The 14,368-nt window shown below is 44.9% G+C and overlaps 2 protein-coding genes across 4 annotated transcripts; both read right to left on the minus strand.

Annotated features, from left to right (window-relative positions):
• Positions 1 to 7,669: 7,669 nt before the first annotated feature.
• On the minus strand, positions 7,670 to 11,543 carry CXCR4 (C-X-C motif chemokine receptor 4). 3 transcript variants are annotated; one of them, XM_054478810.2, is made up of 2 exons: positions 11,377 to 11,543; positions 7,670 to 9,228 (listed from the first exon to the last, which is right to left on the minus strand). In XM_054478810.2, the coding sequence occupies exons 1-2, from the start codon at positions 11,389 to 11,391 to the stop codon at positions 8,185 to 8,187; spliced, it is 1,059 nt and encodes a 352-aa protein (XP_054334785.1). In that variant the 5' UTR covers positions 11,392 to 11,543; the 3' UTR covers positions 7,670 to 8,184. The 3 variants fall into 3 exon arrangements, with proteins under 3 accessions (XP_054334785.1, XP_054334788.1, XP_054334786.1); XM_054478813.2 differs by lacking the exon at positions 11,377 to 11,543 and adding an exon at positions 9,901 to 9,919; XM_054478811.2 differs by lacking the exon at positions 11,377 to 11,543 and adding an exon at positions 9,787 to 9,805.
• LOC129031944 (uncharacterized) lies at positions 10,546 to 11,369 on the minus strand. Its single transcript, XM_054478814.2, has one exon. It carries the CDS (start codon positions 11,228 to 11,230, stop codon positions 10,754 to 10,756), a length of 477 nt encoding a protein of 158 aa, XP_054334789.1. The 5' UTR covers positions 11,231 to 11,369; the 3' UTR covers positions 10,546 to 10,753.
• Positions 11,544 to 14,368: the final 2,825 nt, after the last annotated feature.

The raw sequence follows: 14,368 nt of genomic DNA on the forward strand, positions 1-14,368 counted from the left end.
TCCTCATATTTTTATCAGTTTTATTTCCTCTTTTGTGAAGGAGTACTTTGAGTCCTTTCTGATCTTATTTACTATTTCCACACATCTCTCTTCTTTTCCACTCCATACACATGGGGTTTCCATCTGGCCGGGGATTTTTTTCCAGGGCCACCTTACCCTGGACGCCTTGTCCTCCTTTACTCTGGACCATGGGAACTGAGCAGCCGCTTTTGTGCTGTCATCCGGATATAGCAGAAAACTCACTTTTACACAGAAAGCACTTGGCAGTTTCCTCAGCATCTTCTCACATTCTTTTCATCTGAAACAGAAGTTGGGCGTCTCACCTTGGGTAGAGTGTTCCATAAAGTAATGAATTTGCTTGGAGATGTTTCTAGTAAGAGACAGAACAGAGCAGCCCCTTGGAGATTAATTTTGATATTCCCATGAGGCACCTGAAGGCTAAAAGGAAATAGCAGAATTATCCTTCTTCCCGCAAGAGCTGGGGTCAGGTCCAAAAACGCTTTCTGCACCATTGATTTTTCTTGGGCTTTTGTGGCTCAGCTTGTGGCCATGAAACACTATTCATTGCCATGGATTATGGCTTTTTCTTTTGTCCTATTTACGGACTGTCTGTGGAGTCACTGCCAAAAGTTGTGATTGGTGATTATCACTTTGGAGGAGCAGAGCTGATGTTGCTCACACCAGACGAAGGTTAGTCAGTGCACCTCAACAACTTTCATTAGTGAGACATCACTGCTGTAGCTTCAGGGAGTTATAAGAGAAGGAGATGCCACCTTTATCAGCACTCTGGGAGATGAAAGTGACACAGCTGCACAAAGGTGGATTAAAAAAAGCAACTCTCTTACTCCAGATTGTTCTTTCTAAAATAAAAGACCCAGTAAAGAAGCAAGATTTTGCCAAGCAATATGGCAAACCAGTACCCAGACCCACATTGAGGGTTACCTGTGAAAGCATTTTGTCAGTAGTAAAGGTGCCTTATAAGTGGTAGGTATCAAATTTATGTGAGTAAAGTCACTAGTTCTCTGGGGCTTTCAGTGCCTGAAGCTTAAAGAGTAAACTTTCCTATATTTCGAGTTTCACTTGTTCATTTTTATCAAATTTCTACTATCGCTTAAGCATATTCTAGACCAGGGTTTGGTAAACCACAGCCTGCAGGTCAGATCTGGCCTGCCACCTGTTTTTGTTTTTAATAGCAGAGAAGCAAAGAATGGTTTTTACATGTTTTAGTGATTGAAAAAAATCAAAAGGAGAATATCTCGTGACACATGAAAATTTCATGAAATTGAAATTTCAATGTCCACAGATACAATTTTATTGGGACACAACAGCCACACTCACTTTTTTTTAATGCATTTTCTTGTTGCCATGGCAGAGTTGAGTGGTTGTGCTGGAAACTACATGGCCCTCTAGGTAGCCTAAAGTATTTGCTACCTGGCCCTTTACAGAAAAAGCTTGGGACCAATGTTCTAGACACTGGAAATACAGCTATGAACAAAACAGACCTACCTAGTCTTTACATTCACAGAGCTTACATTCAGGTATAGCTTACTTTAAAAATGGCCCCAGGGGGACTGGCACCCTTGATTTTGGCTTTGGAAACCTCAAGTTCTAAACAACTGAGCTAACCTTATATAATTTTGCCAACACTGGCACAGCCTTATGGAATCTGATTGTTTTTTAATCAAATGAAGTATCTATTAATTAACTACGTTAGACTGCAAAGGTCTTGGTGCTTAAGACATTGAATTTGTTGAGAAAACAATGTTTACAAATTTAAAAAGAAGATAATGCCATTTACAATAGCTTCTTTTAACTTTTCAAAAGCCTTTTATGTGTGGGATCTTCCCATGTCTCAGACTTCATGTGCTAAGAATTTAGGATGGAAAAGCTCACTTGGACTGATAGAAACAGAGTAGGCTTGCCAAAGGAAGTGGGATGTGGTCCAAGATGATGGTCTTGATTTCCTTCTTCAATCCCAGGAGCCTAACAAGTTGTCTTCTGTGAACAGAAGGCCAAAAAACTACCACCAGGGCTTTTTCCCATATCCTATGGCTTGGCAGGACTTTTGCTCTTATCTTCATGACGTGAACGGCTTCCCTTGGACTGGTAAAGCAGGAAGGAAGATCAGGATTGGGGGCCTCTCACCCAGCTCGTGAGGTGGGCTGGGATATGATACCTCTTAAATGGGGGAATGAGTGGGAGCAAGACTGAGGGGTATTAAATAACGGGAAAATTGGGTGGGTGGGTGGAATCTTGGATTTCTTAAAATGTTGGACATTGGAAAGTCTGAGAGGTCTTTAGCTAATTTTCCATCATGTCTAGAACATCAAAGGACTACATCTTCCACTCTACCGTGAGCAGCTTTCATACTTGCCTGGTCCAAAGTGTTGTTCAGTAAATGATTCAGTAAGTGAATGACTGTGAAAGAATGAAGGAACGAAGGAAGGAAGTCAAGTCATACACAGGAACATTAATCAGAATACTTAGGGCCAGGTGTGGTGGCTCATGGCTGTAATTCCAGCGTTTTGGGAGGCTGAGGCGGGAGGATTGCTTGAGTATAGGAGTTTGAGACCAGTCTGGGTAAGATGCTGAGACTCCCGTCTCTACAAAACCAAACCAGACCAGACCAGACCAGACCAGACCACACCAGACCAGATAACCAGAGCCTGGTGGTGCACACCTGTGGTCCCAACTACACCAAAGGCTGAGGTGGGAGAATTGCTTGAGCCCAGGAGGTCGAGGCTGCAGTGAGCCATGTTTGCGCCACTGCACTCCAGCCTGACTGTCAGAGTGAGACCCTGTCTCAAAAAACAACAACAACAACAGCAACAAAAAACTTACAGAATTTTGTGTGCTCCCAGGAATAGGAATTTGTGGGTGTTGATTCATTTGCTTATTCCACAAAATATTATGAAGCTCCTACTATACACCAGGCACAGTGTATCAAGTTAACTTGAAACTCATTTTATTTCAACCACAAATAGTGCAAATCTTTCTAGAATGTCAGTGTCTGCTTTGTCACTTACAAAAGGACAATCAGGTGAGTGTCCGGTCTTCAACCCTGAAGAGTACTGAAGAGCATGAAGGATGTTTTTGACTTTATAGTTATTTTCCTGAATATTGGCTAATATCAAGGCAAATAATAAAGTTCCTGTAGTGCTTAGGAAGGCACACTCTGGTGTCAGATGACCTGGGTTCAAACCCAGGCTTTACCACTTATAAAACATGTGACATTGGGCCAATTTTAAGCTTTGTTCTATGCTTCAGTTTCCCCATCTGTAAAATAGGCAAATAATAATACTTACTGTGTAGGGCTGTTACGAAGATTAAATTGTCAAAGCCCCTTGGTGTGTAGTAAGCCCTCAAGGTCAACGTTAACTGTTATTGCTATCACATAGGACTTGACCTAGAAATAGAAAAGATAGGGAAGTTTGGACTGAATATATTGAGAATGTGAGGACATCTAGAAATTGGTTGTCCTGGTTTCACATTTATAGTATGTGTAGTGGAAAGAACATTAACCCCTTTATTTGTAGTTAAATTTTGCCTGTGCCCTCGCCTGAAAATGGAGCTGGCAATATTGCTGGGACTCTTGCATCTTACATATGAGAGTGCCTGGAATTTCAATATACATTACTTTTCTTCAGACAGAGTCAAATACGAGGAAGTAATTTCCTTTAATTAAGAGTGTTGATGAGTTGGGTTCTGGTTAATTGAACTGTAATATGTAAATTAACTTAATAGTGTACTGGCTCTGTCAGATAAACACACAGCACCTGATGTAGTTTGGTCGAGCACCTTTGTTTGATTTTGAAAAACTCTGTCCCTTCTGTGACTTCTTCACATTGGGGATCCCTCAACTCAGCCTGCAGCCAGCTTGCATTTTCAGTTGAAAGAAGGATTTTCAGAAGGTTTTAGAAGATTTTAATTGTTGGACTTGATAAAATTGATTTAAATTAATCCAAGCCAGTTTCAGACAATGGAACAATAGGCTGGTACCTCATCACTCATTTTTTAAATAAAAGGAGAAAAATGGGAAGTGTTCCAAATTGAGTCACAGGCAGTGGTGAGGATTAAATGAGTAAATGTCGTTGGCTTTAGAGAGACAGATATTTGATGACAATTAGAATCCCCAGCATTTTACCATTTATTTTTCTTTGTAGGATGGCTTCCTAGCACAGCCTGTGGCAGCTCATCAGGGAACAGAGAAGAAATGACAGCATCCCTGCCCTTGAGAAGCTGATACTCCAGTGAGAGAAGAATACAGGCAAAGAGAAAGATGTCACGATGACAAAGTAACACTGAAATGAATGTAGAAGATAATTGTGGGGGTTCGGTAAGGTGGGAATGAGTAGAGTGCGTTGAAGTGAGACTCACCCTGGAACCCTGTCCAGTGATACTGTCTTAGTCGGTTCTGGCTACTATAATGAAATATCATAGACTGGCTGGCATGTAAATAACAGAAACTTATGTCTCACAGTTCTGAAGGCTTGGAAGTCCAAGATCAAGACACCAGCAAATTTTGTGTCTGGTGAAGGCCCACTTTCTGGTTCATAGATGGCACCTTCTAGCTGTTTCCTTATACGACAGAAGGGGCTAGCTAGATTTCTGGGATCTCTTTTATAAAGGCATTACAAATTGTGAGGGCTGCACGCTTATGACCTAATCATCTCCTGAAGACCCTATCTCTTAATACCATCACCTTGAGGGTTAGGATTTCAACATGAGAATTCGGAGAGAACACAAACATTCAGACCATAGCAAATACCAAGCTTTTTATGGATTCATGCTATTTCAGAGAATTATACTGGTTGGCTATATCCTTATTTTGATTATTACTATCACCTTAAAAAAGGGATTCTCAACTTTGAACATTACTGACATTTTGGGCCAGATCATTTTGTTGTGGGGGCTGTCCTGTGTGTTGTAGGATGTCTGGCAACATCCCTGGCCCCTCCCCACTAGATGCCACTAGCACCTCGTCTACTATTCCTCCCTGTGCCCCCTACTTCGTCAGTATGATGACCCCAAATGTTTCCAGACTTTACTAAATGTTCCCTGGTGGGCCATTGCCTCCAGTTGATGACCATTGTGTTTAAAGAATTCATTTCAACTATTTTATCGGCCCCTAAGGCACCAGCCTCCCTCTGAGGCTGTGTCCATGGGAATGCTATCTATGGCTGCTTGTGGATCTCTCCAGTACTGACTGGCTAAGTCACACTGGCAGCCATGGGTGAGACTTCCTCAACGTGGGTGGAGCAAATTCCTACGATGCCAGGCTGCAAGGTTGCATTTCTGCATTTCTAGGTGTCGGGGATGCCTTGATTATTTTCCAAAGTAATCTAAATTTTGTCTCCAGGGATCCTTGCCCCTCCTAAATGGGTATTATCTGGGAATAAGACAGCTCAATTGTTTATGGAGCCTTTATTTAATATTTGACAATATCTAGGAGAAAGTCACAAACACTTAGTTCAATTATTAAAATGAAGCCTGTAGGGTATCTCCCCAAAAGAGTATCCCAGAATCATTATTTTAATTTAAGCATAATTGTAAAAGGGGGCTGGGAAGCCTGCAGTAGGGGCAGATAAATTTTGAAGTGTCATTTTAGGAAAACAAAGGCTTTGCAAGAAAAAACATCCACTTTCCCCTCTAGTTACAGGCTTAATGTTATTAATAAGTTAGATGTCAGATGTATGCTGTTATTGGCAGCATGCATACAATTTAAATATTTTAGCTTCCATTATACAACTGAATCTACATGACTGACCTTCAAGGGCCCCATTCATAAGGGATGAGGAGAGGGAACAATCAGCTACTTCATGCAAGGGCTGGTTAGCAGACTGGGTTTACCCGCATTGTCAGACAAACCACGACACAGGGAATGCTTTGGAGACGCTCTAACATGGCAGGGTTGGGACAGAGAATGATGGGGGTGGGGGGCACACTTTTGGGGCAGGGAGAGAGCCAAGGCTTGTTTTTCTTTTCGAAGAAAAGCTATTCCACCTTTGTTCCAAGGGAGAATGAAATATCCATTAAGACTGGTGACACTGGGAATTTTGTTTTGGCTCAGTTCCTTTTGTTGTGACTCCACGGTAAAGGAGAGGAATCTGGGGTAAGGAGGTTTCAAGCCAAGATGAGAAAGAAAAAGCATGCCTTCCAAGGATTTCTTCTATTGTCTCCTGGAGAATAAATATTTATAGAGAGGGTTCAAGTGAAGTCTGTCTCAATGGTTGTGGCTTTAAGACTAAGCCTTTGAGAGAGTGCATGTAAAACTATGCTTAAATGAAGGGTGATCCAATTAGGCTTCCCAGGGAAAATCAAGAAACCTCAAGATAATTTCCTATCTGAAATCTAATTGTGTCCTCAAGTGGAATATGAATACCACTTTGAAATACCCCAGATCCATAGACGGCAGCAAAAATGTACAGCCAAATTGGATTCTATTTTAAGTAATTAAGTTATTTCCCTTCACAGGATCTATAATTTGCCTTGAACAAATGTGATTTGCCTCAGAAAGATAAGGCATTGCAATTTTTCCTCCAAAATGGATTTTCTGTGCCAGAAACAATTACTAAAAGTAGACAAAATATTGTCGTAATTATATCCTACTTATTATCTGAGTGCATGCCTGGAGTACCCTGTTTGTGTTCCAGTGTGAGGTAGGTATGGCTAGAGTTTAGAAATTATCTTTAAATAGAAACCAAAGCTGAAATTTACTCAAGAGCCTGGGGCTTGCACAATGGTCATGTTAATAGCAACGGGTGGTTACATAAGTCTCCAAAATCTTGTGCAAAATGTGAGCAACAGGGAGCTTGCTTCAGTGGACCTTCCTTCTGACCCTAACAAATATCAGTATTAACTTGTAGCTGCTTGGCTGAGTCCCTGAGGAGGTGCTAGGTGTTGCGATAGTTTAAGAATAAAAGTGTTGAGATTTGCATAGAAGATATTACAAGAGGAGTATTTTGGTCATGGTTAATTTTATGAAGAAAACATTCACTTTTGGCTTTATTAGCAGTTCAGTTAACTTATGCCCAGGTGTTCTGAAGGGCAATAGTAGGTAAGAGTTAAGAGCAAGAGCTGGAACAATAAACAGAATTAGTTCTTGGCTTTGCCCCCTTTAAAGTGCAATGTATGGAAAGTCTCTGAATCTCAGTTCTCTTGTCTGTGAAAAGGGAGTGATGGTTATCTACACTGAGGAGACTGGATGAGGAAAGCACACACTGTCTGGCATTGCACAGACCTGGGTTTCACAAGTGGATGGTGGAGTAAAATCCAAACACAACTGCATACCTTTTCTTCTTTATACATGCTTATCCTCTGAAAGATGATCTTTCATACAAATAGGTGCTGGCTGGCCATTTCTAAACTTCCATTTGAATTTAAAGTGGTGGAGGCTTCAGATTCGTTAAGTCATGTTACCTGGTTTAAAATACAGGCTTTGATACTTACTACATGCCTTTGACCAAGTTACTTAGGTTTTCTGTGCCTCCGTTTCCTCTTCTATAAAATGTAATTAGTAACAGAAGCAGAATCTATCAGAGTTGTGATAAGGGGTAAGTAAAATATTACAATGAAATACCTAGGATAGTGCTTTGCATACCATAAACGTATTATTTTTGTCCTCTACCAGCCAAAAGCATGTCAACAGAAATCAGAACATAACACTAAGTAAGTTTAACATGTACTTTTATTAACAACTTAATACAAGACTGTACACTGTAGGTGCTGAAATCAACCCACTCCTGAAAACTGAAAAACCAGCATTTCTATACCACTTTGGGCTTTGGTTATAAGTGCCATCTTCTACAGCAAAATCACGTCTTAAGAACAGGAAAAACGTTCCACGGGAATGGAGAGATTATTTATGCATAAACAGCTGGGGATCATTTCTAGCTTTACGTGATTCACTACATGCTCTGGAATGTTCAGTTCCCTTTTCTACAGTCCTACTACCAGACATACAGCAACTAAGAACTTGGCCACAGGTCCTGCCTAGACACACATCAATATGAAACAAAAAAAATTTATATAAATAAGTCAATTAAACTTCTCAAAAACTAAAGAAACACAAGACAAAAATCCAACAAGCAATAAAAACTGTACAATATTGGTCAGTCTTTTATATCTGAAAAATGTGTAACTTAAAGTTCTTTATCGTATAAAAAAAAGTCTTTTACATCTGTGTTAGCTGGAGTGAAAACTTGAAGACTCAGATTCAGTGGAAACAGATGAATGTCCACCTCGCTTTCCTTTGGAGAGGATCTTGAGGCTGGACCCTCTGCTCACAGAGGTGAGTGCGTGCTGGGCAGAGGTTTTAAATTTGGCTCCAAGGAAAGCATAGAGGATGGGGTTCAGACAACAGTGGAAGAAAGCTAGGGCCTCGGTGATGGAAATCCACTTGTGCACAGTGTTCTCAAACTCACACCCTTGCTTGATGATTTCCAGGAGGATGAAGGAGTCGATGCTGATCCCAATGTAGTAAGGCAGCCAGCAGGCAAAGAAAGCCAGGATGAGGATGACTGTGGTCTTGAGGGCCTTGCGCTTCTGGTGGCCCTTGGAGTGTGACAGCTTGGAGATGATAATGCAATAGCAGGACAGGATGACAATACCAGGCAGGATAAGGCCAACCATGATGTGCTGAAACTGGAACACAACCACCCACAAGTCATTGGGGTAGAAGCGGTCACAGATATATCTGTCATCTGCCTCACTGACGTTGGCAAAGATGAAGTCGGGAATAGTCAGCAGGAGGGCAGGGATCCAGACGCCAACATAGACCACCTTTTCAGCCAACAGCTTCCTTGGCCTCTGACTGTTGGTGGCGTGGACGATGGCCAGGTAGCGGTCCAGACTGATGAAGGCCAGGATGAGGACACTGCTGTAGAGGTTGACTGTGTAGATGACATGGACTGCCTTGCATAGGAAGTTCCCAAAGTACCAGTTTGCCACGGCATCAACTGCCCAGAAGGGAAGCGTGATGACAAAGAGGAGGTCGGCCACTGACAGGTGCAGCCTGTACTTGTCCGTCATGCTTCTCAGTTTCTTCTGGTAACCCATGACCAGGATGACCAATCCATTGCCCACAATGCCAGTCAAGAAGATGATGGAGTAGATGGTGGGCAGGAAGATCTTATTGAAATTAGCATTTTCTTCACGGAAGCAGGGTTCCTTTATGGAGTCATAGTCCCCTGAGCCCATTTCCTCGGTGTAGTTATCTGAAGTGTATATCTGCAAAAGAGGCAAAGGAATGGACATTCACTTCCCATTCAGCAAGCATTAACCCAGTTAAAAAAATTTTTAAAGCAATTTAAAAAACCAATTCAGGCTTGCTTTCTTCAGGAAATTCTGAAGTACTGGTCTAAGGGCACAAGAGAATTAATGTAGAATCCTACAACTCTCTTCTCCATCTTTTCCCATAGTGACTTCATTGTATCCTTCTTTGGTAGAACCAATTACAAAATTCTTTGTTGAGAACAAAAGGGCGCTGAGATGCTGAGGGTTTCAAAGTCACATCTTGGCTAACTCCTCTGCCCCGCCCACTAGAGGGAAGAAAAAAACCTTCCTTAGGAGGAAAAAAAAAATACACACAAAGAGGCCACTCCCAGGCGGCGTCGGGGGTGGGGTGGGTGCTGTGAGGAGGGGCAGTGATTAACTTTTTGTAAGAAGTTTTTCGCCCAGGGAGGGAAGAGGGGAGGGAGGATCTCGGGGGGAGGGCGGGGGCGTTACAAAGACTCATTCTCCTAAGGCGCAAAAACTTAATTTTCCCACGCCTGCCTAAACACAAACCATTCTCGGCTTCAAGCAACATGTAGTGGGTAAAGATAATGCGGTCTTAAAACGAAGGCCCTTCGGTGCTTGGGGTATATTGGGCGGGAATGTCAGAAAATGAACAAACGGCACCTCCTCCCCCAAGCAGGCGCTCCTCTGGGGTGTGGGTCTCTTTTGCCATCCTCGTGTTTATCACTTGGCGCGTTTGGGACGTTAGGGAGCGGGGTATTTTCCTGGGTGGAGAAGGTAACGGGGTCTGCACCCGTGGTCCTCGCCCCAAGTTTCATTTCCTCACTCTCCCGGGTGGCTTCCCATCACCCCACCACTGATCCAGTTAATCCGGCCGGAGGTGGTTAGCTGGAAGCCTCCAGGCGGTGGGCACGCGGGGGGCCGGGTCGTCCAGCCCCAGGCCGCCGCGGCTGCCCACCACACCCACGCCAACCGCCCGCAAGCAGCGCTGCAGGGGCTCCGCTGGGCTATACGCCAAGTTCTGTCCCACAGGGTGCTGGGGAGAGACTGGGCGGCTCCGCCGCGAGCGTCTTTGAATTGCGCGCCGCTGCAGGAAACCAAAAACTCCCTAGCAAGAGGGTTTCAAAAAGGCTTCTGGAAACCACCGACGGTTAAACATCACAACTGGACTCGGAGAGAGCCAAACGGTTTCCCCACTTGCACCTGCCCGTCTTCGCGGCGGCGACCTGGCAGCCCAGGTGCGGTTCTAACCGCCCCCGCCCCCGCCCCCGCCCCCCACCCCGTACCCGCTCCTGTCCCCGGAGCGCATATCTCCAGGGCTGGCAGCTGCGCGGTGTCAAAGGGGAGGTCAAACCACTCCGCTGACCTCTGCACGATCCCAGACTCTCGAACTGCAGGACCCACTCGCGGCCGTGGGGAAGAGACACGCTTCGCTTCGGACGGCGGGAAGGTTTCCCCCTCAAACCCAAAGCGCGCGGGCGGATCACCTCCTAGCTGCTGCCACCACTCGATCCCCTCAGAGGATCGGCGCGGTGGGTCCACCCGCCTTTCCCGCCCTCTGCCTACTGTGCTGGGAGACTGGCACAGCTCCGTCGGCCGCACAGAGTTTAATAAACACGCACCCAACGTCAAGAACAGTCACCAGGCGCTTATCCCCGAAGTTAAAGCGGGCGCAATCTCCTTCTGGGAACTCAGCCCAGGCACGCCGCCCTCCGCCTCTAAATTCAGAGAATGTAACTCGCTCCAAGAAATCCCCACTTCCCCAAGGAAGAGACCGGTGGTCTGAGTCCCGAGGCAGCGCGCACGCCTTCTCTGCACTTGTGCACAGAATGTTCTTATGTTTGCAAACAGCGTGCAAGCCGCCGCGCGCGGCGGGACTCAAGGGGGAGACACATGCAACCACTGGAACGCTCTTTCCAGTCGTTTCTCCTCGACTCACAGAGAAAAAGATTCCAATCCTGTTCCCCCCCACCCCCCCGCACCATATAGGCATGGTCAAGAAAACTCCTTTTCCGTGACCCTTTTTTGGAGTACGGGTACCTCCAATGTCCTGGCCGCTTCTGCGCTCTCGGAGAGGGGCTGCGCTCTAAGTTCAAACGTTTGTACATTTATGACAAAGCAGGTTGAAACTGGACTTACACTGATCCCGTCCATGGTAACCGCTGGTTCTCCAGACGCGGTGGCTACTGGAGCGCTCAGGCCCTTGGCGTCACTTTGCTACCTGCTGCCGCAGCCAACAAACTGAAGTTTCTGGCCGGGGCCGGACTTTTATAAAAACACGCTCCGAGCGCGGCGCATGCGCCGCTGGGGCGGGGAGGGAGAAGGCGGGGTGGGGGAGAGGGGCAGACGCGAGGAAGGAGGGCGCAGGGGCGGGGCGGAGGGGTGCGCGGCTTGGGAAGCCCAGGGGACCCTGCTGTTCGCGGGTGGTCGGTAGTGAGTCCGGAGCCGGACAGGACCTCCCAGAGGCGTTTCCTAAGTTTGAGGAAAGCGGGATGCGCCTGAAGACAGGTGGGAAGCGCGGGCTAGGAACGCGTCTCTGTGTGGCGCGTCCATCCTTGCTAAAGTGGATGGAATTCCAGACCTGGGAATGCTACAGTAGAGACACTGAGGCCCAGGGAAGGGAAGTGACTTGCCGGAGTAACCCAACCAGTAGGCGGCAATGTTGGAAGTAGGGCCAAGCTTCCAACGCCATTCCCCGCGCTTTCAGCACACGCAGCCCATTCAGAAGGTAAAATGAGTAAAGATCCTTCCTTCGGAGGATGTAGCTATACGTGCACATTCACAGCATCACTAGGGTCAGATGCAGATAATTAGGAGATACTTTCAGAAGAAGGTAGGATTTGGCATAATTCTGGAGACTGATCAGATGTAGATGTGTATTGCTCAGTAATTTCATAATAGCGGTAACCAATTCGCGAGTAGTGCTTTATTATCCTAAAAGTATGCTTTATTATAAGAGTAATTTAGCGACCAGTACTTTTTGTAACAGATCACTAGGAAGTTGCACAGAATCACTCATTCATTCTCACAACACCGTGTGGGTATTGCCATCACAGAGATGCATTTAGTCAGATATTTATAGAAGGACGAACTGCGTGCCACGCACTGTTCTAGGCGTTGGGGATCCAGCGTGAACCAGACAAGGCCCGCATGCGGAGGAACCAGCAAATAAGCCCGGAGAGATGAAATGCCAGGGATGGGCAGGGATTCCAAGCCGGGCTTGAACCCAGGTCTTCGGTCCCCATACTCGGCGTCTTCCACGATTTTGAGCAGAGGACGAGCTTTGGCACGAATCAGAAATTAGGTTGAAGAACTGGGCGGGACGGAGTGGGGGTGGGGGTCAGACGTTTAAAGCGATCCCAGACTGGCTGAGGTTTGCAGTGGGCACGCAGACAGTGCTTTCCCCCTCGCGCCACTTCCCGCCGGCGCGGAGACTGAGTGGGGCGGGGGAGCGAGTGTGGGGCGGGGCCGAGAAACTGCGTCCGCAGGCGGGGTGGCCGCTGCGGAGATAGCTGGGACCGAGGTGCGTGCGTCGCGACGCGGACCCCAGAGGCCCCCACCCCGAAACGGTCCCGAGGAGAGGAATTGCCCAGACTGCACTCTACACACGACCCCTCTTTTCTATATCAAAAGAGGAAACATTTCAGTCTGGAGTGTTCCAGAGGTAGTTCGGAGGCAGGGAACCTTTTCTCTACAGAGCATGACTTTCCCCCTTTGTCTGGGACCCCTCCCTAATGTTGGTGGTTGAAGGTTCTCATCTACTCTGCACTTTCACTGACACAGGAAAGATGATATCCAGGCCGGGAGATGGGACTGTCAGAAACGAACAAGTTAGGACACACAGTAATGGCCAGATAAAATCAATTCTAATATTACATTTGTAGAATTAAAAAAAAAAAAAAGAAACTCCAGGTTCTTGGAGGGTGGTGACTGGAAGAGGTTTCGGAAGCTCCACGCCCCTTCTCACAGGCCTTGCCATTATGTATCTCTTCATCTGTATCCTTTATAATATCCTTTATAATAAACGATAACGGTAAGAAATAAAAATGAAAATAAAACCGTAAAAACACTTTTACTTTTTTCGAATCTTTAATAAAACTTAAGGATCTTCATATTTTTATAGACACGGTAGATCCTATCTACTGAAGGTCTGGAATTTCAGAGCATTTTCATGACTTGCTTTTCACAAAGCCTGGTAGTGGCAGAATCAGTATGTTTTATCCTGGACCATAAGCTGCACCGTACCTCAAAACTCCTCCCTGCACGATGTCTAAAACCTGAAAGGTGAGATCTCCCAAATCTGTCCAAAAAGGGAAAGAGGAGAAAACTCGGAGCAAAATGGTTTGCATAATAAATATTTGTTGATTTTAGGCAGACAAAAGAAAGCTCCTTCCTTTATCTGAAGACTCCTTTCAGATCTTTTTAGGGATCCCTACTAAAAGGAAGCAGATAATTAAAAGAACAATGAGATGCTATTTGGTGACTACCAAATTAGGCAAAAATCCATTTTTTTTCAAAGATAATATTTGGTCTCCGGATTTGAAAAGACCAGCTGTCTCTCGCTTGTCACTGATGGGAAAGTGGCTTGGGACAGCCTCACTGGAAAGCATTTTCTATTCAGCAGGAACTTCAGAACAGTAATTCCACTCATAAAAACTTATGCCACAAAGGTATTTGTGGAAGCATTTTTTTTTAAATAGTGAAATGTCTGAACATCCTTAAATAACCACTGTTAGTGGAATAGTTGACAAGATTTTGGTTCATCCACATCTGAAATTCCATATGGACATTGCGAATGTTATTTGTGAAGAATTTTTAGTGACATGGGAAAATACTTATGAAACATTAAGTGCAAAAAGCAGGATTCAGAATTGTGTATGTAGTGTGATCTCAGTTATGTTAAAATATGCATTTGGAAAATATAGGGAGGAAAACCAAAATGTTTATAGGCATTTTCCTTGGTGCGGAATTATATTTGATTTTTGCTTTCTTCCTGGGGTTTTTCTATGCTTTCCAGATTTTCTGTAATAGACATGAATCATTTTCATATTCATAAAAAAGCCAACAAATTGTATGACAAAAAAGGAATCAGAAGGCCTCCCTTCATGTATGTTTCCACTTCTAAAGTATC

Source organism: Pongo pygmaeus, chromosome 11 (assembly GCF_028885625.2).
Source record: "Pongo pygmaeus isolate AG05252 chromosome 11, NHGRI_mPonPyg2-v2.0_pri, whole genome shotgun sequence".
NCBI classification, from domain to species: Eukaryota; Metazoa; Chordata; class Mammalia; order Primates; family Hominidae; genus Pongo; species Pongo pygmaeus.